Source organism: Neoarius graeffei, chromosome 19 (genome assembly GCF_027579695.1).
Source record: "Neoarius graeffei isolate fNeoGra1 chromosome 19, fNeoGra1.pri, whole genome shotgun sequence".
Lineage (NCBI taxonomy): Eukaryota > Metazoa > Chordata > Actinopteri > Siluriformes > Ariidae > Neoarius > Neoarius graeffei.
In genome coordinates, this window is record NC_083587.1 from 26850220 (window position 1) to 26874563 (window position 24344).

General features: G+C 49.4%; 2 protein-coding genes across 6 annotated transcripts in view; one reads left to right on the forward strand and one right to left on the reverse strand.

The window, feature by feature from the left end:
* The first annotated feature begins 3418 nt into the window (after positions 1–3418).
* On the forward strand, positions 3419–21242 carry LOC132867163 (protein transport protein Sec61 subunit gamma). The gene is made up of 4 exons (XM_060899932.1): positions 3419–3529; positions 10851–10956; positions 19090–19192; positions 21128–21242. Exons 2-4 carry the CDS (start codon positions 10863–10865, stop codon positions 21135–21137), a joined length of 207 nt encoding a protein of 68 aa, XP_060755915.1. The 5' UTR covers positions 3419–3529; positions 10851–10862; the 3' UTR covers positions 21138–21242.
* The window catches only part of tpk1 (thiamin pyrophosphokinase 1), an 86797-nt gene continuing 83690 nt past the window's right edge, over positions 21238–24344 (reverse strand). For 4 of the 5 annotated variants that reach the window (XM_060899927.1, XM_060899928.1, XM_060899929.1 and 1 more), the window contains exon 9: positions 21238–21443. In XM_060899927.1, the coding sequence (XP_060755910.1) occupies positions 21298–21443 (146 nt within the window). In that variant the 3' untranslated portion in view covers positions 21238–21297. The remainder of the gene's footprint in view (positions 21444–24344) is intronic. The other variant, XM_060899931.1, reaches the window with a different exon arrangement.

The following is a 24344-nucleotide window of genomic DNA, read 5'->3' on the forward strand; positions in this document are numbered from 1 at the left end:
AGATAATGGATGGACGGATGGAACCTAACCTCACTTCAGCTGTTTTCAGCACAGGAGATACAAGTATACAGCATCAAATAGTCATATTAAGTGAAGCCAAGAGTCGATGGAACGGTGCGATAATCATGTTGAATCTAAATTGTATCTCTCTACTGCGCCATTCCACTGGTTCTCATTATAATTCTAGCTAACCAGCAGTGAGATGACATGTTACAACAAATGGCACCAGTATGTATATAAAAACCAAACATGCTCTGGTGATCGTGAACAATGAAAACGCAGAAGAAAAAAGATTCACTATGACAACAAGTTCAAGGCGACTTGGTCGTCAGATCATCCAGCATCAAAGTAAGGTAGGAAGAATGCATTTTGTGAAATATGTCAGTCTGATTTCTCGAACAATTTTCTTCAAATATGACACTCAGAACACAGGAGACCCCCCCCAGGGGAGTATGCCATTAACACCCACTGTTAGATACCCACCTGACTACCATTAACCGCTATGGGAATTAGCTGCTGTTAACTAGCTGTTTAGAAAAGAAATACTGACTAACTTGACCACTTTTATTCAAAACATAAAGCATAACTGTGTAATGACAGCATCAAAAATTCACATTAGGTACTGAACCACCAATAGCCAACTTAACTAAAATTAGCCTACTACAATTCAGCATTTATCTAAGTTATGTTAGCTAGTGAGCTAGCCGGTGAAATCTGTCTAACACTTAATGTGAGGCTGTTTGTCCCACAAATATAGCATGACCAGACGTCCCGGTTTGACCGGGACAGTCCCGATTTTGAGTTGCGTGTCCCCAGTCCCAACAAAGGTCCGTCGGGACGCTGAAATGTCCCGGTTTACACCAAACACTAATAAACTGTCCCGTTTACAGCGATCATATATAGCCAACGAGATGTCAATAAAGCTTCTAGCAATTCAGCATCAATGTGCGTGTGTGCGCAATCAACCTTACAATGTATCTATTTGTACAATGTTACAATATAGAGGCTGCATTATAACGTTTTTTTTCGCTAGCGGCTGTCAACTACTACGTGACAATGCCGAATGGATGAGCGCTGGGCGGAGATGTTCGCGTACTTCAAGAGTAGGGAGATTCCTTACAGCAATGTCAGCCAGCTTTGCCAGTTTGCCATGTGCCTACCTGGCACCAATGCTCCAGTTGAGCGAATATTTTCACTCATGAGCAACACCTGGACTGATGAGAGGAATCGCATGACCGTGCCTACTCTCAAAGCCTTGCTCATTACCCAGGCCAATTTCGACGATACTTGCTCGCAGTTTCACAGCAGGCTCTTGGGCAATAAAGCGCTACTGGAGCAAATTCACTCATCATGTAAATATATGCAATAAAATGGCATCTTCTTTAGGGTGGGTGGGTTGGGTGGCTGTGTTTCTGAAACATTTTCTGTTGTCTTTCATCTGTTTCATCTGTCTTTAATCTGTATCACAGATTGTCTTGACTTGTTTGATGCTGTTGTCAACTCAGGGTTCACATTTTCAAAATAGTTAATAGCCTACACTGGTTAAGATTAAACAGAGGCATTTTGGGTAAAGGTTCGGAGGTGACAACGATTAGGCTCATGTGCTCGTTGCTGTTACAATGCATAGCCTATTGTTTAAAAAAAAGTTCATCGCATAAAATGCTGATGTTAATATGCAAGCAATGCATTTTCTTGGCGTTTTCACAAAGGTGAAATAAATCAGTTGAAATTTAGGCTATTGGCCTAGTCCCTATCCTCACATCTGTTGTCTGATTTTCTTACTTTAACTGAATTTTGAAAGAAGTACATGTAGATAACAAGAAAATACTTGATTATTCTCTGAAATGTATAATGAGCTTCTACAAAATGATAAAAGCACCTGTCTGAGCCATGGTTTGAGCCGGCGCATGTTTACATCAAAACGCGTGTGCGTGCACGAGTATCACGGTCACGCGCAAAGTGTCCCGGTTTTAGACTCAGGAAATCTGGTCACCCTACACAAATAGCTATTGTTAGATATCTAGCTAACTACTATTCACCGCTATGTATCTTAGCTGATGTCAGCTAGTTAGCTATTTAAATATTGTTAATGAGCTAGCTATAAAATTTTAACTTAACCCATTTTATTTAAAACATAATTTTAGTGTAATTACAATACCTAGTAGTCATGTTAGCTATAACCAATAATAGCCAGGGTGGCACGGTGGTGTAGTGGTTAGCGCTGTCGCCTCACAGCAAGAAGGTCCGGGTTCGAGCCCCGTGGCCGGCGAGGGCCTTTCTGTGTGAGTTTGCATGTTCTCCCCGTGTCTGCGTGGGTTTCCTCCGGGTGCTCCGGTTTCCCCCACAGTCCAAAGACATGCAGGTTAGGTTAACTGGTGACTCTAAATTGAGCGTAGGTGTGAATGTGAGTGTGAATGGTTGTCTGTGTCTATGTGTCAGCCCTGTGATGACCTGGCGACTTGTCCAGGGTGTACCCTGCCTTTCGCCCGTAGTCAGCTGGGATAGGATCCAGCTTGCCTGCGACCTTGTAGAAGGATAAAGCGGCTAGAGATAATGAGATGAGATGAGAATAATAGCCAACTTGGCTAACATTAGCAAACTACAATTTCAGTAACACTTGTTAGTTTGCTAGCTAACAGTATTTTCAGACCTGATGACTTTCAGATTCTTTGTAATTTGAAAAGCTACATTTTTAAAATAAGACATGTCTCAGGAACTGAGAGAGAGAGACAGGCTGATGAGGGAAGGACTGATAGTTACTATAACATAAGGGATAACAGGAATTAACTTGTTTCTTGTCTAATAAATAGAAAGTTGTAAATGTTGCCAAAGTATTGTGGTATAAGAGGAATAAAACACATTGGGGTGTGCTATTATAGGGAAATAAACAACTGTGGGCTGATAAGTCACTTGACCGTGAGGTGCACATCACTACATCGTTGATTTTTTTTCTATAAATGCAGACATCATCATGTTTTATTCCTTGCAATGCAGTCTGTCTTCACAGTTTAGAAAAAATATGACTCTTTGTACTGAATCTGCTCATATCCATAAGAGAACATTTCCAGGTAACAGCCACAGATGAAGCATTGTCTCCTAAACTGAAGAGATTAAAGTTATAATAAACAATCACAACAAATTAAAAATTGGGTTCAATTGGGGAAAATACATTTCCTAATGGAAAATAAATGAAACGCATTTTAAGTTAATAAATCTCCCATGGGACTTTTCCAAAGAAAAATAAAACGTTTGTCCGATTCGGAAAAAAAAGGGAGTCAACTGGAGCCAAACTGGGAGTCGACTCTTCATGGTTCCGACTCGGGAAGGAGAGATTGAACAAATCCCGGCTTCTACGCTCCGATTGGTCATTAGTTCATATGACGTATTTCTATAAGCCAACGGAAGCGAGGAGGAGGTTCTGCGCATGCGCACATGTACGCTACGTCAGCGGAGAATCTACGTGGCTTTAATCTAAACTCCACAAAGTGTAGCTGGAACACCGCTTTATCCCCTGCATTTACTCCTACAGGTAAATTCTCCCGGCTGTTTATGATGTAATATGCGGATTTGAATACATTTTTAGTAAAGTATGTTTGAAATATGAACCGGCGTCTTGTCGACCTAGAATATGAGTTACGTAACCGGTGTTAGCAACAGCGCGAGCGCCCTAGCAAATACACTGAGGGAGGAAATGGGTTTGTTACTTGTTGCGCTGTAGATAACATTTGTAGTTCTCTCCTAAAGCGCGCTATTAAATACTGTATAAGAAACATGAAGCGTTCAGGACTTGGACTCTTAACCAGTTTATAGAAAAGTCTGTACTTGTAGCTAGAAGCGGTTTTTCCTAATAACCCTAATAAAGAGGAATATATGCAATCAGCCAGGCTCCGTCCTGTTTCCTACCCTCCCCCGCTTTCTGTTACTCTGTCTCCCCCCTTTGTGTGTGTGTGTGTCCGTCCGTCCCCCCCCCCGTCCGTCCGTCCGTCCGTCCGTCCCCCCCCCCGTCCGTCCCCCGTCCGTCTGTCCCCCCCCCCGTCCGTCCCCCGTCCGTCTGTCCCCCCCCCCCGTCCGTCCGTGTCCCCCGTCCGTCCGTGTCCCCCGTCCGTCCGTGTCCCCCGTCCGTCCGTCTCCCCCGTCCGTCCGTCTCCCCCGTCCGTGTCCCCCGTCCGTCCGTGTCCCCCGTCCGTCCGTCTCCCCCGTCCGTGTCCCCCGTCCGTCCGTCTCCCCCGTCCGTGTCCCCCGTCCGTCCGTCTCCCCCGTCCGTCCGTCTCCCCCGTCCGTGTCCCCCGTCCGTCCGTCTCCCCCGTCCGTGTCCCCCGTCCGTCCGTGTCCCCCGTCCGTCCGTGTCCCCCGTCCGTCCGTGTCCCCCGTCCGTCCGTGTCCCCCGTCCGTCCGTGTCCCCCGTCCGTCCGTCTCCCCCGTCCGTCTCCCCCGTCTGTCTCCCCCCCTCTGTCCGTCTCCCCCGTCTGTCTCCCCCCCTCTGTCCGTCTCCCCCGTCTGTCTCCCCCCCTCTGTCCGTCTCCCCCGTCTGTCTCCCCCCCTCTGTCCGTGTCCCCCCCCCTCTGTCCGTGTCCCCCGTCCGTACCCCCCCTCTGTCCGTGTCCCCCGTCCGTACCCCCCCTCTGTCCGTGTCCCCCGTCCGTACCCCCCCTCTGTCCGTGTCCCCCGTCCGTACCCCCCCTCTGTCCGTGTCCCCCGTCCGTACCCCCCCTCTGTCCGTGTCCCCCGTCCGTACCCCCCCTCTGTCCGTGTCCCCCGTCCGTACCCCCCCTCTGTCCGTGTCCCCCGTCCGTACCCCCCCTCTGTCCGTGTCCCCCGTCCGTACCCCCCCTCTGTCCGTGTCCCCCGTCCGTACCCCCCCTCTGTCCGTGTCCCCCGTCCGTACCCCCCCTCTGTCCGTGTCCCCCGTCCGTACCCCCCCTCTGTCCGTGTCCCCCGTCCGTACCCCCCCTCTGTCCGTGTCCCCCGTCCGTACCCCCCCTCTGTCCGTGTCCCCCGTCCGTACCCCCCCTCTGTCCGTGTCCCCCGTCCGTACCCCCCCTCTGTCCGTGTCCCCCGTCCGTACCCCCCCTCTGTCCGTGTCCCCCGTCCGTACCCCCCCTCTGTCCGTGTCCCCCGTCCGTACCCCCCCTCTGTCCGTGTCCCCCGTCCGTACCCCCCCTCTGTCCGTGTCCCCCGTCCGTACCCCCCCTCTGTCCGTGTCCCCCGTCCGTACCCCCCCTCTGTCCGTGTCCCCCGTCCGTACCCCCCCTCTGTCCGTGTCCCCCGTCCGTACCCCCCCTCTGTCCGTGTCCCCCGTCCGTACCCCCCCTCTGTCCGTGTCCCCCGTCCGTACCCCCCCTCTGTCCGTGTCCCCCGTCCGTACCCCCCCTCTGTCCGTGTCCCCCGTCCGTACCCCCCCTCTGTCCGTGTCCCCCGTCCGTACCCCCCCTCTGTCCGTGTCCCCCGTCCGTACCCCCCCTCTGTCCGTGTCCCCCGTCCGTACCCCCCCTCTGTCCGTGTCCCCCGTCCGTACCCCCCCTCTGTCCGTGTCCCCCGTCTGTCTCCCCCCCCCTCTGTCCGTGTCCCCCGTCTGTCTCCCCCCCCTCTGTCCGTGTCCCCCGTCCGTACCCCCCCTCTGTCCGTGTCCCCCGTCCGTACCCCCCCTCTGTCCGTGTCCCCCGTCCGTACCCCCCCTCTGTCCGTGTCCCCCGTCCGTACCCCCCCTCTGTCCGTGTCCCCCGTCCGTACCCCCCCTCTGTCCGTGTCCCCCGTCCGTACCCCCCCTCTGTCCGTGTCCCCCGTCCGTACCCCCCCTCTGTCCGTGTCCCCCGTCTGTCTCCCCCCCCCTCTGTCCGTGTCCCCCGTCTGTCTCCCCCCCCCTCTGTCCGTGTCCCCCGTCTGTCTCCCCCCCCCTCTGTCCGTGTCCCCCGTCTGTCTCCCCCCCCTCTGTCCGTGTCCCCCGTCTGTCTCCCCCCCCTCTGTCCGTGTCCCCCGTCTGTCTCCCCCCCCCTCTGTCCGTGTCCCCCGTCTGTCTCCCCCCCCCTCTGTCCGTGTCCCCCGTCTGTCTCCCCCCCCCTCTGTCCGTGTCCCCCGTCTGTCTCCCCCCCTCTGTCCGTGTCCCCCGTCTGTCTCCTGTCCCCCGTCTGTCTCCTGTCCCCCGTCTGTCTCCTGTCCCCCGTCTGTCTCCTGTCCCCCGTCTGTCCCCTGTCCCCCGTCTGTCTCCTGTCCCCCGTCTGTCCGTCCCCCGTCTGTCCGTCCCCCCCCCTCTGTCCGTCCCCCCCCCTCTGTCCGTCCCCCCCCCTCTGTCCGTCCCCCCCCTCTGTCCGTCCCCCCGTCTGTCCCCCCCTCTCTGTCCGTGTCCCCGTCTGTCCCCCCCTCTCTGTCCGTGTCCCCGTCTGTCCCCCCCTCTCTGTCCGTGTCCCCCCCCTCTGTCCGTGTCCCCCGTCTGTCTCCCCCCCTCTGTCCGTGTCCCCCGTCTGTCTCCCCCCCCTCTCTGTCCGTGTCCCCCGTCTGTCTCCCCCCCTCTCTGTCCGTGTCCCCCGTCTGTCTCCCCCCCTCTCTGTCCGTGTCCCCCGTCTGTCTCCCCCCTCTCTGTCCGTGTCCCCCGTCTGTCTCCCCCCCTCTCTGTCCGTGTCCCCCGTCTGTCTCCCCCCCCTCTCTGTCCGTGTCCCCCGTCTGTCTCCCCCCCCTCTCTGTCCGTGTCCCCCGTCTGTCTCCCCCCCCTCTGTCCGTGTCCCCCGTCTGTCTCCCCCCCCTCTCTGTCCGTGTCCCCCGTCTGTCTCCCCCCCCTCTCTGTCCGTGTCCCCCGTCTGTCTCCCCCCCTCTCTGTCCGTGTCCCCCGTCTGTCTCCCCCCCTCTCTGTCCGTGTCCCCCGTCTGTCTCCCCCCCTCTCTGTCCGTGTCCCCCGTCTGTCTCCCCCCCTCTCTGTCCGTGTCCCCCGTCTGTCTCCCCCCCCTCTCTGTCCGTGTCCCCCGTCTGTCTCCCCCCCCTCTCTGTCCGTGTCCCCCGTCTGTCTCCCCCCCCTCTCTGTCCGTGTCCCCCGTCTGTCTTCCCCCGCTCTCTGTCCGTGTCCCCCGTCTGTCTCCCCCCCTCTCTGTCCGTGTCCCCCGTCTGTCTCCCCCCCTCTCTGTCCGTGTCCCCCGTCTGTCTCCCCCCCCTCTCTGTCCGTGTCCCCCGTCTGTCTCCCCCCCCTCTCTGTCCGTGTCCCCCGTCTGTCTCCCCCCCCTCTCTGTCCGTGTCCCCCGTCTGTCTCCCCCCCTCTCTGTCCGTGTCCCCCGTCTGTCTCCCCCCCTCTCTGTCCGTGTCCCCCGTCTGTCTCCCCCCCCTCTCTGTCCGTGTCCCCCGTCTGTCTCCCCCCCTCTCTGTCCGTGTCCCCCGTCTGTCTCCCCCCCCTCTCTGTCCGTGTCCCCCGTCTGTCTCCCCCCCCTCTCTGTCCGTGTCCCCCGTCTGTCTCCCCCCCCTCTCTGTCCGTGTCCCCCGTCTGTCTCCCCCCCCTCTCTGTCCGTGTCCCCCGTCTGTCTCCCCCCCCTCTCTGTCCGTGTCCCCCGTCTGTCTCCCCCCCCTCTCTGTCCGTGTCCCCCGTCTGTCTCCCCCCCCTCTCTGTCCGTGTCCCCCGTCTGTCTCCCCCCCCTCTCTGTCCGTGTCCCCCGTCTGTCTCCCCCCCTCTCTGTCCGTGTCCCCCGTCTCTCCCCCCCCTCTCTGTCCGTGTCCCCCGTCTGTCTCCCCCCCCTCTCTGTCCGTGTCCCCCGTCTGTCTCCCCCCCTCTCTGTCCGTGTCCCCCGTCTGTCTCCCCCCCCTCTGTCCGTGTCCCCCGTCTGTCTCCCCCCCCTCTCTGTCCGTGTCCCCCGTCTGTCTCCCCCCCTCTCTGTCCGTGTCCCCCGTCTGTCTCCCCCCCTCTCTGTCCGTGTCCCCCGTCTGTCTCCCCCCCTCTCTGTCCGTGTCCCCCGTCTGTCTCCCCCCCCTCTCTGTCCGTGTCCCCCGTCTGTCTCCCCCCCTCTCTGTCCGTGTCCCCCGTCTGTCTCCCCCGTCTGTCTCCCCCCCTCTCTGTCCGTGTCCCCCGTCTGTCTCCCCCCCCCTCTCTGTCCGTGTCCCCCGTCTGTCTCCCCCCCCTCTCTGTCCGTGTCCCCCGTCTGTCTCCCCCCCCTCTCTGTCCGTGTCCCCCGTCTGTCTCCCCTCCCTCTCTGTCCGTGTCCCCCGTCTGTCTCCCCTCCCTCTCTGTCCGTGTCCCCCGTCTGTCTCCCCCCCCTCTCTGTCCGTGTCCCCCGTCTGTCTCCCCCCCTCTCTGTCCGTGTCCCCCGTCTGTCTCCCCCCCCTCTCTGTCCGTGTCCCCCGTCTGTCTCCCCCCCCTCTCTGTCCGTGTCCCCCGTCTGTCTCCCCCCCTCTCTGTCCGTGTCCCCCGTCTGTCTCCCCCCCCCTCTCTGTCCGTGTCCCCCGTCTCTCCCCCCCCCTCTGTCCGTGTCCCCCGTCTGTCTCCCCCCCCTCTCTGTCCGTGTCCCCCGTCTGTCTCCCCCCCCTCTCTGTCCGTGTCCCCCGTCTGTCTCCCCCCCTCTCTGTCCGTGTCCCCCGTCTGTCTCCCCCCCTCTCTGTCCGTGTCCCCCGTCTGTCTCCCCCGTCTGTCTCCCCCCCTCTCTGTCCGTGTCCCCCGTCTGTCTCCCCCCCCTCTCTGTCCGTGTCCCCCGTCTGTCTCCCCCCCCTCTGTCCGTGTCCCCCGTCTGTCTCCCCCGTCTGTCTCCCCCCCTCTCTGTCCGTGTCCCCCGTCTGTCTCCCCCCCCTCTCTGTCCGTGTCCCCCGTCTGTCTCCCCCCCCTCTCTGTCCGTGTCCCCCGTCTGTCTCCCCCCCCTCTCTGTCCGTGTCCCCCGTCTGTCTCCCCCCCCTCTCTGTCCGTGTCCCCCGTCTGTCTCCCCCCCCTCTCTGTCCGTGTCCCCCGTCTGTCTCCCCCCCTCTCTGTCCGTGTCCCCCGTCTGTCTCCCCCCCCTCTCTGTCCGTGTCCCCCGTCTGTCTCCCCCCCCTCTCTGTCCGTGTCCCCCGTCTGTCTCCCCCCCCTCTCTGTCCGTGTCCCCCGTCTGTCTCCCCCCCCTCTCTGTCCGTGTCCCCCGTCTGTCTCCCCCCCCTCTCTGTCCGTGTCCCCCGTCTGTCTCCCCCCCCTCTCTGTCCGTGTCCCCCGTCTGTCTCCCCCCCCTCTCTGTCCGTGTCCCCCGTCTGTCTCCCCCCCCTCTCTGTCCGTGTCCCCCGTCTGTCTCCCCCCCCTCTCTGTCCGTGTCCCCCGTCTGTCTCCCCCCCTCTCTGTCCGTGTCCCCCGTCTGTCTCCCCCCTCTCTGTCCGTGTCCCCCGTCTCTCCCCCCCCCTCTGTCCGTGTCCCCCGTCTGTCTCCCCCCCCTCTCTGTCCGTGTCCCCCGTCTGTCTCCCCCCCCCTCTGTCCGTGTCCCCCGTCTGTCTCCCCCCCTCTCTGTCCGTGTCCCCCGTCTGTCTCCCCCCCCTCTCTGTCCGTGTCCCCCGTCTGTCTCCCCCCCCTCTGTCCGTGTCCCCCGTCTGTCTCCCCCCCTCTCTGTCCGTGTCCCCCGTCTGTCTCCCCCCCTCTCTGTCCGTGTCCCCCGTCTGTCTCCCCCCCCTCTCTGTCCGTGTCCCCCGTCTGTCTCCCCCCCTCTCTGTCCGTGTCCCCCGTCTGTCTCCCCCCTCTCTGTCCGTGTCCCCCGTCTCTCCCCCCCCTCTGTCCGTGTCCCCCGTCTGTCTCCCCCCCCTCTCTGTCCGTGTCCCCCGTCTGTCTCCCCCCCCCTCTGTCCGTGTCCCCCGTCTGTCTCCCCCCCTCTCTGTCCGTGTCCCCCGTCTGTCTCCCCCCCCTCTCTGTCCGTGTCCCCCCCCCCTCTCTGTCCGTGTCCCCCGTCTGTCTCCCCCCCCTCTCTGTCCGTGTCCCCCGTCTGTCTCCCCCCCTCTCTGTCCGTGTCCCCCGTCTGTCTCCCCCCCTCTCTGTCCGTGTCCCCCGTCTGTCTCCCCCCCCTCTCTGTCCGTGTCCCCCGTCTGTCTCCCCCCCCTCTGTCCGTGTCCCCCGTCTGTCTCCCCCGTCTGTCTCCCCCCCTCTCTGTCTGTGTCCCCCGTCTGTCTCCCCCCCCTCTCTGTCCGTGTCCCCCGTCTGTCTCCCCCCCCTCTCTGTCCGTGTCCCCCGTCTGTCTCCCCCCCCTCTCTGTCCGTGTCCCCCGTCTGTCTCCCCCCCCTCTCTGTCCGTGTCCCCCGTCTGTCTCCCCCCCCTCTCTGTCCGTGTCCCCCGTCTGTCTCCCCCCCCTCTCTGTCCGTGTCCCCCTTCTGTCTCCCCCCCCTCTCTGTCCGTGTCCCCCGTCTGTCTCCCCCCCCTCTCTGTCCGTGTCCCCCGTCTGTCTCCCCCCCCCCCTCTGTCCGTGTCCCCCGTCTGTCTCCCCCCCCCTCTGTCCGTGTCCCCCGTCTGTCTCCCCCCCCCTCTCTGTCCGTGTCCCCCGTCTGTCTCCCCCCCTCTCTGTCCGTGTCCCCCGTCTGTCTCCCCCCCCTCTCTGTCCGTGTCCCCCGTCTGTCTCCCCCCCCTCTCTGTCCGTGTCCCCCGTCTGTCTCCCCCCCCTCTCTGTCCGTGTCCCCCGTCTGTCTCCCCCCCCTCTCTGTCCGTGTCCCCCGTCTGTCTCCCCCCCCTCTCTGTCCGTGTCCCCCGTCTGTCTCCCCCCCCTCTCTGTCCGTGTCCCCCGTCTGTCTCCCCCCCCTCTCTGTCCGTGTCCCCCGTCTGTCCCCCCCCCCCCTCTCTGTCAGTGTCCCCCCTCTCTGTCGGTCTCTGTCTTTCTGTGTTGGCTGCCCCCCACAAAAAATTATTTTAAATTTGGATTAAAACCGTTTGTACTTTTCCTCCTCCTCAGCTTGAAGCCAACATGGATCAGGTCATGCAGTTTGTCGAACCTGGCCGCCAGTTTGTCAAGGACTCCATCAGGCTTGTGAAAAGATGCACAAAACCAGACAGAAAAGGTCAGTTTGCCACAGCTGGCACACAAGCTCATGGTCTGTTAAATCGATTATGCATATTATATCTGCATCATCCAGGGTCCCTGCGGCGATCCTGAGCTCTGATTATGGTCTCTGTTGTAATGTAAAGTCATTACAACTTTAGCACGTTTTTTGCAGTCATTAAAATATGACAACGGCTGACGTAAATATAATTAATATATGCATAAGTAATTTAAAAATGAACTTTTACAAGGACAACTTGTATTGAAAATGCAGTGTTAAAAAAGCTAGACTTAAAGGTAGACTACCTTTCAGATTTTTGAAGTGTAGGTGATGGAGAATTTTCCTTGACACGCAGTTATTTTTGTTTTGTGGACCGAAAGCTACTGAATTCAAATCACAGACTTTCAATTTTATTAGTTTTTTTTTTTAAATAGAATAATTAATGAATTTAGGGCCACATGGCTCTAAATTCTCTATTTTTTTCCTGCTTCACCATGACCCAATTCAAGAGACTGTCACGCATCATGTGGTGGGCTTTCCCTGTTTGCGCAAGGCATTATGGGATACAAATTTGAAACAGGAGAGGGCAATAAAGGATGCGAGTGTGCAAATGAAATGTGAAGGACCGACTACGGTAACAGAAAGCGAGAAGAAAACGCGTTATGTTGCGAAGGAAAAGAAACTCAGGACCAAACTAATAAATATCGGCGGTCAGCGAGCACCTTGGTGCGATCAGCTGTTCGTTTAGCGACAATGATGTAACTGTCAATACATGGTCAAGGTAAACCTGTGCATGTGCACACGGACCTCCTTTGTGCGAAGCGTGTGATTTTATGCACGTTATTTGCTAGGGAATTCCCTCAAATTAAATAACTTCCCAGCCACAGAATGGCCTGATATGTTTATTTCTGTAATCTTTCACAAAATATATCGCAATGACCAAATTTTAGAGGGAACTAAATTTCACCGACTTTTATGAAATTGAAAGGCCGTCTCGCTTTAAAACATTCAGTATTAATATGTGGAAGTTGACTTCCCGGATTTCTAAGGCACAAGGAACTGTGTGTTAATACGAGGTAAAAGAGGATGGCGACGCTTACTTGAAATTCTACTGAAAAGAGAGAGATCTGATTTTTCTACAAGGTCAGAGATAGTAATTGGTGGGGGAATGTACTTGTTTGTAACAGCGTGTAAGTTAGTTCTGGAGGAGAAGCGGCATAGACGGATAAAATGGTCAATATCAGGTTGCTGCCAACCTTCCTTATGTAAGGATCTAAAGCCTCGGTCACAACCGGCTGTATGTGCTCCTACGGCAGGTCTACGTGCAAAAAACGCACGGAGGGCGCGTGTGTGACGTGCTGATTTTCGAGCCGCAGAGGTTCTTTGTCATGTCAAGCAAACTCTACGGGCGCTTACGTTTTTTTCAGGTTGCAAGACAAACTTGCGGCCAACGTGCGTTTTTCTCCATGAACAAAATGCAGCGATTTGGGAAATGCCAAAAATCGCACAGCCAAAAAATCGTACGTCCGGTTGTGACCTAGGCTTAAGGCTGTATCAACACTTGTCTGTATGAGTTTTCATGCTCATTAAATTATTACTCACAGGTTACTCCTAGTATTTTAAGCTTCTCTACTTGCTTTGTTACTAACTGAATTCATGTCTACCTTAGTTTTCTTATGGATGACTAGTTCATTACACTTATTAATATTGCAAGATAATACAATTGTCCCTTGACCAATCAAAATATTGTTCAACCACTTCCTTATATATCTGATCATTAGTATTCTTGCTCTGTATACTTGGATGATAGTATTGTACACATTTAACAATATCAAGATTGTTAATGAACAAATTAAAAAGATGCAGGCCACTGACACTTTCTTGAGTTGTTCCCTTATTAACAAGAGGCTATTGATGAGAATTACCTTTAAAAACAAGCTCTTATTTTCCCTCTTTAAAGGATATGGGACATGGATTTTTACCTGGGCATAATTATGTATAAAGGACATAAGAAATGCCATCTAAATCACTGCAGGGCGTCAAAAATGTGAAAATCATCACATTATTCAAGTTTTTTTTATACATCAGCGTAAAACAAGGATTCGTTAATGAGCTAGGTGGTCACGTGACCCGTGACGTAACAAAAACTTTCCAAGGAGCCAGCGCTTGGGAATCTAATGTAAACAGTTTACCGAAATGGACACCATCGACAGTGATATTCCCGATGTTTCACAGAGATGTGAAGTTAGACCCTATCAATTCGAACCGATAGCTGGAAATTCACATGAACATGGATCTTGTCTTTACTCTGACGGGTCAGATGATTCTGAGAGTGAGAGTTCATTCAGTCCCCATGAAACTGAAAGCGGTCGGCTGGATAACACTTCCTGGTAAGTTAAAAACAATTCTGCTCAAAGGCTAATGATCTGTTGAAAGAAGTATTATTTTTGTATCATACATTGAAAGTTCATCATAGATCTAGCTAAAGTCCGTTGCAAGCTAGGGTTTTTTTGCTGATATTTTTCGAGATTGATTGAGATACAATGCTTCCAGAGTCCGAGATGAAAACATTCAAAATGGCGAAACGAGTCAGAATTATGATAATCAATAATTGATACACCCAAAATTATAATACTAATCCTTACCTTGGCTTTCAGTCGCTTAGCGCAGAGGTCTTCAACAGGGGGGTCGCAAAATCGCACCGGATCACTCATATCAACAAAAATATTCCTGCCCTGTCCCCTGGCCTCCGTGCAGGGATGCAAACAGCGCGCCTTTCGGCGGATGCCGCCTTTTTCACGGCTGAATCGTGCAGATCCGATTTAAAAAAAAAAAAAAAAAAGCGATATTAATTCATGAAACAGGAAGTATAAGGATGAGGAAAAAAAAAAACAGTTTAAATCGGGAAGCTGCGCACATTTGCGCCAGGCTGCACAAATGTGCGCAGCTTCCCGATTTAAACTGTTTGTTTTTTTTTTCTCATCCTTATACTTCCTGTTTCATGAATTAATATCGCTCAGTACCCGAGTATTAATGTTGAAAGAATCCTCAGTGAAATGGTCCGAACACAGTTTGTGGGAAACAGTAGGTGCAAAGGTGTGTTTCAACAGGTTTTCAAAGGTTTCAACAGGTGTTCTGTAAAGTTATCCTACCTCTTGGATTTGTCCTACGAAGCCTACTGCGCATGCGCGAAGCCTACTGCGCATGCGCGAAGCCTACTGCGCATGCGCGAAGCCTACTGCGCATGCGCGAAGCCTACTGCGCATGCGCGAAGCCTACTGCGCATGCGCAGGTGAGCCCACACTTTCCTCAGCTTCGGGTCCTTGGGGAATGCAAAAAACTTACTCCAGGGCATTTCCCATTGGAATTATTGCAACCATAAGCAGCACAATACACCATGATGCCCAATGTATGATGTCCAATGTACTTTAAAGACTATAAAAACAATTTTCTTGTCATCCACTTCTCCATTCATCTACCCGCTTGTGCTGTGCCCGAAAGTTTTTGTGACGTATGATCACGTGACAGCGGCCCTTCCGGTTGCAAAAAATGCATATCGGAAGTCGAGCAGAAATGCCATATAATCATCACGAATATAATGATTTTGCTGAATTTAATAGATGATTTTGTATTTGTTGATGCAATTAATTCATATTTTTAATGGAAAGAAACTGATATAGCGTGCATTTATGTTTCATGTTCCATATCCTTTAAGAAAATTCACTGGGACTTGAATTATCTTAAGGGGTCCATATTGTTATACACATTCCCCTTGTCTATAGGAGTTTCCTCTGGGTTCTCCAACTTCCTCCCAGTACAATTCTAGCCTGGGAAATCCCATGCTGCTTTGCACACTCGTTCCGATCTGAAAAGACAGCATGGAAACTATGGTCTAAAGGCTCGCCTGAGTTAGGGAGCCAATCAGAGAGTGGGGAGGGGTGGAAAGACGGTGATGCGTACTACTCGACAAACGGAAGCTTGTAGTTTATTTGGGACTGTTTACGGATCACATTTAACATGGCGGCGAGCGATACGAACCAAACTTTCGATCAAGCTTTGTCTTGCACAAACGGCAGTAATCGTTCGGTGCCATTGTTTTCCTATTTTTGTTTTGCCTTCTTTCTCTTTCCTTCTCTTCTTCGCCTCTTCGTTGCTCTAACTACGTCACCGGGTACAACTGCCATGACTGGCCATGGGCTACGTATACGCCAAATGATAGACATTCGCAACGTCCAATAAACGGCCATTGACAATCGTAAACCACACCTCCCCTACGAGAAATTCAATAGGCGGATTCCAGACCATATTTCACTTGTGATATGGTCTGGTGTTAACCAGACTAGGACAATTCATCATTTTGCCTTAAAATAAAACCCAAGTCAAAAATAACCTTTCATTTTTAATGACAACTGTAGGTGGATAAGGAGCACAAGTGAATACCAGAAATGGTGTGCATAATTTCTTGCCTGTAGGCATAATGCACCTTGTGGTGTTAAAGTGCATATCACGGGTAAATTCAGGAGCAAGATAAATGTAATTCTCCTATTTTATATTAAACTTTGGTCAAATATCTGTAACGTTTTGCATTTTGTGCAAATTTTTTTTTTTTACCTTGTGCAATACCAGAAAAATTCAGTTGCAATCAAGCCATTTGAGGCGAATTGGTCCGCCTCTGAAAAAACTTGGCATTTGCGTTTCCCGTGAAACACTGATTTTCGTGACGTCGCGTGCGGGACGCCTCCCTCTGAATCCTACATCAGCGCTGGTTTGTTTGAGAAAACGACCTGGTGGTTTTCTGCAAATTTCTTCAACGTTATCGCGTAATTATTAAAATGGTTAACAGATGTATCGTAGGAGGGTGTAGCAACACCAATCATGATGGGATTAGTACTCATTGTTTTCCACATTGTGCTCAGGTGACAATTCCATATTTCAATGCAAAATCGCTAGCTGCTAAACTTGGTCTACACAAGGCTGTGCACTGAAACCATGCAAGCTCTCGCACCCTGCTCGTGCTTCTGCAGGTGACGTCATGAATCTGGCTCCAGACTCCCTTGGGATTTTTCCAGATGCGTTTTTTTTTTTTCTTTTCTGCTGTAGACAGATGGCCTTGTGCAAAATTACCCTTCTGGATGAGTGTGTAAAGGGACATACTTTCATATGTATAAAAAACGAATTTGGTCCAGGATACGACAAGGTTCAAGGACTGAGTTAGATTTTAGTGACATTTAGGGTAAAAAATCAATTTGTGATATATGGACTGAAAATATATCAGTATAGGGTCAAATTTTCTCAGGAATCTGAAAATGACATCATTTATGCAAAATCTTTAATAGTTTTCACACAACAAGCCTTTTATTGATGCAAGGTTTAGAAGAGAGAAACAAATTCCGCCTACAGATTTTACTATATATTAACTGTCAAAATATTAGTCATTTCAGCCCACATGGCAGTTATTCTTCATGTAGATATACAAACTATTAGTCCTTCCTCAGGTCTGACAATGCAAGTTGGTATAGTAGGTGAATTTTGTCACTTTTAGCCGCTCTTGCAGCATCTACTTTGTTTTCTGCAAGAATGTCAACATTCACAGTTCTCACTTTACTGTATCTGTCTTCCCCATACCATTTTACAACAACAAAGTCCTTTCCTTTAGACCTGAATAAATTTTTTTGCAGTTTAGGTGGTACATCATAGCGAGAAACAATTTGAGCAGGGTAGAAGGTTTTTCCATACTTTGCCCACACAATTTCCCCTGGTGCCAGATTTTCATCATCTGATTCAGAGGACAAGTCACTTCCTCCAGTGTCCTCCATATCATGGACTGCTGGAGGAGCAGGCTCTTCTTGTTCATCTGGCACACTGACAGAGGGGGGTGCTTCCTTACATTCCTGGCAAAGTTCCTGAGGGGAACATGCAGTACACGAAAGTCTTTTAGCGAGTATTCCATCTTCCTTGAGCCTTAAACTGTGCATATTTAGTATACCTGACAGTGGATACTCAGGTGTCAAGTCCTCTGTCAAAATATGCAAACTCTTCTACAATAAAAAATGAAAATTTAGCAGTTGTTTCTTTGACCTCACGGCGAATTATTTCAGCAATATCAGAAGCACCTCTTACTCCCTCGCTGTCTTTTGTTATGCCCCTCTGAAACGCACATTTAACAATCGATCCAATACTGTCTGAGATGTTTTTTCCTTCATTGGCCTCGAAGTATTCATATGAAACCTCATTAAGATTGAATTCTTTTCTACAGGAAAGCAACTTGCCATTAACCTTGCGTGAGCGGAATTGTGATGCACAGCCATCACTATATCTTTGCCAGTTGATGATATTACCTGGACATTTCTGTCTTATTATTTGGAACATTCTTTTTTCAAAAGCTTCTACTTGTTGATAGTCCTGTTTTCTGTGGAAACAGTTGTGCTCACTTAATCTATAAAATGTATTATGTAGAAGCTTTTATTAGCTGTCTGGCTGGGTCGATTGACTTCATCATTCAATGGTCATGACAATACTTGAAAAATCTGTAAAAACGGATGTAAAATTTTGTCGTAAAAAAAACTTGATCTCATTTTCAGAAAAGATTTTAGACCAAAATAATGTAAATTGGTTGTAGTCCATATAAATGGGTATAATTGGTTAAATTTAGGTAACTCTACATTCAAAATTGAATGAATGCAAGTTTTTTTTTTTTTTACAACAGTGTTTTTTTTTTTTTCACGAACTGAAAATTGATAGGGGTAGGGTTAGTAAAAGTACTAATTTTACTTATCTGGTGTTAGAATTAACTTATGTATTGGGTACTGTCTTATTCCCAACAAAATTACAAAGAGATTGATGTATAATACATGCAGGTTTATCATTTATATAAACTCAACAGGAAGAATGAAAAGCCAAATCCTTACCCAGAAGCTCAAAATTCCTAAAATTTTTGTCACATGATGTTTGTTGATGAAACTGGCTGGTATGACATTACTTGCTGCAGCCACTGAAACTGATACTTATTTAAAAGAACACAACATAAACTCTTATTCTAAGGTTAATAGATAGCAAGTTTATCACTATTTTGCAAACTGCAACAGGATTAATGTGGATGTTCAAAATATTTTGTCACCAAAAATAGGTCATTTTCACCTACTTTTTAGTAAAAAATCATGCAAAAAGTCAAGTAAGGGCTGATCATACAGCTTTTTAGGTGTTATATTCTGAAACTACAGCATCTTTTCTATAAGGAAAACACAAAATATTGCATATAGGGCCTTTATTTATTCAACAATATTTTTTTCACACCGATGTCACAAAAATCTAACTCAAAGTTTCAACCTTGTCGTATGTACTTTGAGTTTCATGACTCAGTCTGTTAGATTGTGCTACGTTCACACTGCAAGGCTTAATGCTCAATTCCGATTTTTTTGTGAAATCCGATTTTTTTGTGAGGTCGTTCACATTAACAAATATATGCGACTTGTATGTGATCCTCAGTATGAACAAAAAGCGACCTAAAAGTGTTCCGCATGCGCATTGCAGGATACGACGACGTCACACGCAGTGAGCATGGCCAGTGTTTACGGAAGTAAAACCGCCCGGTTGCGGTATGACCCATCCAATCTAGCTTGAATAGCTGTATCCCCCCAAATGGAAATCAGCTCCCTAACCTCTGCGTCCTTCCATTGAGAAGATTCAGAACCTTCACAGCCCGAAGCGTTCCTCGCATTGATGTCATGCGCCATGTTGTTGTAACTTTTTTTGAGAGACCCGCTGCCTACTTCAGCGCAGAATAGTGACGTTTGTGGCTTGTTGATGACGTGTAAGTCGGATGAATGCGACCTGGCGGTTCAGACTGAAGTTGCATATGAAAAGAGCGGATAGGAATCGGAATTAGGACCACATATCCAAACGGCCTGGGTCGGATTTGAAAAAATCGGATCTGTGTCGTTCATATTGTCAATAAAAGATCGGATACAGGTCACATATGGGCGAAAAAATCGGATTTGAGTCACTTCAGCCTGCAGTGTGAACGTAGCCTTGGTTTCTGTTTTAGAACTCAGTTTCAGTGTTGGGTCTCAAGTAGTGGGAGGAGAAATCCTCAAAGTGGAGATGGATCACCCAGTGTGTGTTAATCCTGAGTTACATGTTTCTATGTTGTAGAATTTCAGAAGATTGCAATGGCGACAGCAATTGGGTTCGCCATCATGGGCTTTATCGGATTCTTTGTCAAACTCATCCACATCCCCATCAACAACATTATTGTGTAAGTTATGCTTATTTATATACATAGCCCTGCTTCATTGTTTCACACAATTCATAATTTTTGTGCTTTAGGTACAAAACAAGCGCACACCTCAATTTGTATAGTTTATCAAAAGTAATGTTCCGGCACTCAACTTAAAATGATGGAAGATGTGCTACAAATTTGTGGACACCTGCTCATCACACTCACTTTTTGAACATCCTGTTCCAGATTTAGTCCCCCTTTACTGTTCTAATAACCTCCACTCTTCTGGGGGAAAAAAAAAAGCTTTCCACTAGATCGGAGTGCAGCTGTAGGGCTGTGTTCATTCAGCCACAAGAGCTGTAGTGAGGTCCCCTGACGACACTCCAGTTCATCCTAGAAGTGTCCAGTGGGGTTGAGGTCAGGGCTTTGTGCAGGACACTTGAGTTCTTCCACTGAACTTGTCAAACCATGTGTTCACTGAGAGAGCTTTGTGCATGAGGGTATTGTCATGCTGTACCATACAATTTTTCCTTTCACTTCACATGCAAAGCTACAGCATACAGAAGCAATTTATGCCCAAAAAAAAAAAAATGCCCCCAACAGATTGACTTGAAGGACTGGTGTTATCTGATCAACTTATACTTGTTCCAAATTGGCAACAGTGGGCAGATCAGGTAACAGAATCTACTGTTTAACCCTAGCATTTAAGTTTTAACCCCTTTGGGTTTGGTAACAAGTGGCACTTGTTATAGGAGACTGCAAGTTCAAATCTCAAGGGGGTGAAACTATTCTTGATTTTTCTCAATTCTGTGCAAATTAGCAATTTGAATAAGCAATTTGAATAATGCCTCAGAACTAATCCTATGGTGCACGAGGCCTGGCTTCTTTCCAGTTCCCTAATGTTTCTACAGGCATTTAGCTTCCAACAGAGGCTGGACTGTGTACAAGCACCTTGTCAGCTGCTAGTGTGAACATAGCCCATGTTTACATTAGACCGTATCAGCAGATCAACGTTTTTAAAACGATTAGTGTGCACACAGCAATGCCAATACACGGATACGCTCAGCTCCGCAGGCATCCTGTGCTCCAAATCACTCCGCCCTGAACAGCGAGTGCCCTCTGGAGGGTGCGCACTCCGGCCTTGTGCAGCTCGCAGAGTGCGCGAGTGAAGTGCACAAGCTGTGATTCGGGACTGAGCCGCTGTGTGTGTGATCCCAGCGCATATCACTTACCACTTGCAAGTGGAAGGATGGCAAGCCTAAAGACAATCATAACTACACAATGGGCAGTATTTGCATCAGTATTTTCATACTTTTATACTCTTTAATGAAAGGTGATACAAGGCGGAAGTCCGTGCTGTTTTTCAGCAGTCGCGTCACATAACCAACGCCAGCGAATCAGGAAGGTGGATGTCACAGTGACGTTGTCCAATGAGACGCCAGCTAGAGCTCAGCACAGCGTATCCGCGTATTCTCAATGTTTACACAGCACCGGACCAGACACGATCTAGATTGAATACGTGGACGCTGGCGGATTCCCGTCTCCCGGCGGTTTAATGTAAACGGACAGTGCATCCGTGAAGAAAACGAGACAGATACGGTCTAATGTAAACGTGGCCTTAGTGTTGGGTGATTTCCCCCCCCCCCCCCCCCCCAAAAAAAAAAAACAACCACTATGCAGCACAATAGTGTATATACATTTGACATAATCTTAACGTAAAGTGAAATTCTCTCCTCCCTTTACAGTATAAGATTCAGTCAAATTTTAACACTGATCTGTTATACAAAACCCTGGCCCTGAAGTGTAGTGATTATCATAATTTTGGTCAGCTGTAGTGCATGTTTAGCCATAACTGTGGCACAGCTGCACCTGAGTGAGGCAAAGGTATTATTATTTTAAAAGTGAACTGTAATTTTGCTTCAAAGTCTGTTGTGACTGACTAGTAAACCTAATTTTGCTTTCCTCTTTCAGTGGTGGTTGAACAACCTTTTTTGAACTTCATTGGACATTCGAATCATGGAGCAGCAGTGGATAATGGATTAGGACTGTTTTTTTTTTTTTTTAAATAAATCAAAAAGGGGAAAAAGTGTTTTGTCTTTTTATTTAAAACGTGGTTATAAGGCACATGTATGTCCACTTGTTTATTTGTTGACCATTTTAATACCCATAGTCCATAGAAGAGGTCTGTCTGTGTTGATGGTCACAGGTTTTCTCTCGTCTTCGGCATCGAGCTCTTCGTATGTGTTTGAGGTGCTGACGAGCTTCCCGAACTCCAGCACCTGGTTATCTGTAAAAGATGTAATATAGCAAAGTATCATGCAACTTTTACATTGTCTGTCTGGGGGAAAATGTTCTTTTTGTTCTGAACATAGTCAAGGGGAAACTTTTAGAACGAATGTTTTAGAAGGAAGTACTCAGTGCTGTAGAATTCTAAGTGGTCAGAAGATGCTCATTAATTTAACACAGCAGCTCTTTATTGGTTTGCCAGCAACCTCTACATCAGTAGGACTCTTGACAGATGCTCAACATTAGTAGTCTAATTATTAACCAATTTAAAAGATGATTTTCCAGATGATGCTTAAAATTTATGGAAGGAGTCTCCAGGTGTCTGCACTATAAACAGTCAGGTAAAGCTGCAGCTAAGTTCGACACAGCCAAATCTTCAGGACAGACTTCTCATCTCATTATCTCTAGCCGCTTTATCCTGTTCTACAGGGTCGCAGGCAAGCTGGAGCCTGTCCCAGCTGACTACGGGCGAAAGGCGGGGTACACCCTGGACAAGTCGCCAGGTCATCACAGGGCTGACACAGACACAGACAACCATTCACACTCACATTCACACCTACGGTCAATTTAGAGTCACCAGTTAACCTAACCTGCATGTCTTTGGACTGTGGGGGAAACCGGAGCACCCGGAGGAAACCCACGCGGACACGGGGAGAACATGCAAACTCCACACAGAAAGGCCCTCGCCGGCCACGGGGCTCGAACCCAGGACCTTCTTGCTGTGAGGCGACAGCGCTAACCACTACACCACCGTGCCGCCCAGGACAGACTTTTTTTTTTTAATATTAAATGCCCTCCTACTAAAGGTAGGGGTGGGGGACTTTATAGCTGCTATAACTAACTTGTTCTGTGGTCATAGTACATAACTACAGTAACTAAATGAATAAAAATGATTCATAAATTAATAGTAACTTTGCAAAGTGCCAAATAAATGACAATTCTAATAAGACATGAGGCCAAAAGTAAGAAACATTTCCACTGGAAGAAGAAGAAACCTGTATGCAAGGTGTTGATACTAAGGAACACAGGTGGGGTGTGAGTGAAGGCATGTATGTGCAGCAGGAACTATGTTGAGCTGAACTAAGAGAGACTGAGAGAACCTTATAATTACAAGAGACAGATAAAAAAAAGACTTTAAAGTGGGAGTTCAAAACAAATGTTCACACCAATAAAATCGAATATGACTTAAAAGAAATGTGCAGTTCGTTTGCTGCAGACTGGTGAAGGACTTGGGACATTTTGATAAGCTCACATGAAAAACAGCTTTGAACTCTAAAGGAAAGGGGTATATACAAGACATTTAAAAAAAAAACCCCTCACTTCAAAGAAGTCTGAGGTTATGCAAAATATAAAACCCACCTTCCTCACCCATCTGGACACAAGACTCGTGAGAATGCCACTCACGGGTTTCAGTTCAGCATTTAGTACAATCATTCCTCAACAGCTGATAGAGAAACTGGGCCTGAACACCTCACTTGGCAACTGATTGCTGGATTTTCTCTCTGAGAGACCGCGATTAGTAAGGATTGGCAACAAGGCATCAGGTACCATCAGGCTAAACACGGGGGGGGGGCCCCCCCTAAGGGTGTGTACTCAGTCCCCTGCTGATCCTATCGCTGACCCATGACTGTTCCAACATCCAGCTCCAACCACATCAAATTTGCTGATGACATGACTCTGGTGGGTCTCATCAGCAACAATGACAGGGTTTCCCATACATAGACCACTGTGTGGTGCAGCGCCACACAATCAGACTCGCGATTTTGAAAAAAAAATTCTGTTGCGTATCGTTCTGTTCATTCATAGTGCTCTTTCTTCTCGTTCACACGCGTGTACACAGGCCTGCCATTGCGTATATGACAGGTGTCACGGTCTGATCGTGCGCTGGTATAAATTTACCATGCGCAGACCGATTTTTTTTTTTTTTTTTTCCCCCGGTCAACTTCCGGGAAGTCTAAATTTACCATTTCTTGCTGCGATTTTGTACCGAACATTTCAACACATTTGTGGACTAATAGAACACGAATTGTGACTACAGTTGTGAGATTTGATTATCAGTAGACAAGCTGTTGAATATGGATGAGGAAACAATCATTTCCCAGTCACAAAATGAAGATCAACAAAACACGTAGTCCAAAGAGGCACGAGACCAGCGATTCGCCATTTTCAAAAGAAAGATGACCCAATTCTGACTAGGTCCAATGACAGGAGTCTAATTATACCAGGTTGGTAAATTTGACAGAATAACTATATTATAATCATGATGAGTCTCACTCAAACAAATCAATATTCATCAAGATAAAGTGAAAATAATTTATTTTTGGATCAAGTATGATCATAAAATCATATTAGGCTGGTAAATTCCGACTAGGCCCAATGACAGCAGTCTAATTATACCAGGTTGGTAAATTTGAGAGAATAAATTATAATCATGAGGAGTCTTACTTAAATCAATATTCATCAAGATAAAGTGTAAATAATTCAAGTATGAACATAAATCTCATATTAGGCTGGTAAATTCAGACTAGGCCCAATTATACCAAGTTGGTAAATTTATACTGTGGTAAGGTTAGACTGTGGCTGCTACAGTTTAAATTTACCTGGTAAATTCAGACTGGTGGTAAATTCAGACCGTGACACCGGACTGCAAGTAGGCCTGTTAGGCAAATTAAAAATAACGCAGCCTTCCCGATTCGCCTTCCGACCCCTTATTTTAAAAGGTAGCCTACGTCGTGCTCGTGATGAGCTTTATCATAGCCTTCTTGGCTTACAGGAAACGGACATCCCTGAGTCAGGGTATAAACCAATTTTGATGCAGACAGTAGCAGCTTGACGCAAGGAACCAGCCTTATTGCATTATCCCGCTTCAGCATTCATGCAAGTTATTAATAATGGCTTGACA

What these genes read in the sequence shown, in the direction of transcription:
- LOC132867163 (XM_060899932.1), top strand. Translation starts at nt 10,863, where the DNA reads ATGGATCAGGTCATGCAGTTTGTCGAACCTGGCCGCCAGTTTGTCAAG. An exon ending in CACAAAACCAGACAGAAAAG is followed by an intron (nt 10,957 to 19,089) that starts GTCAGTTTGCCA and finishes TCTATGTTGTAG; the next exon opens with AATTTCAGAAGATTGCAATG.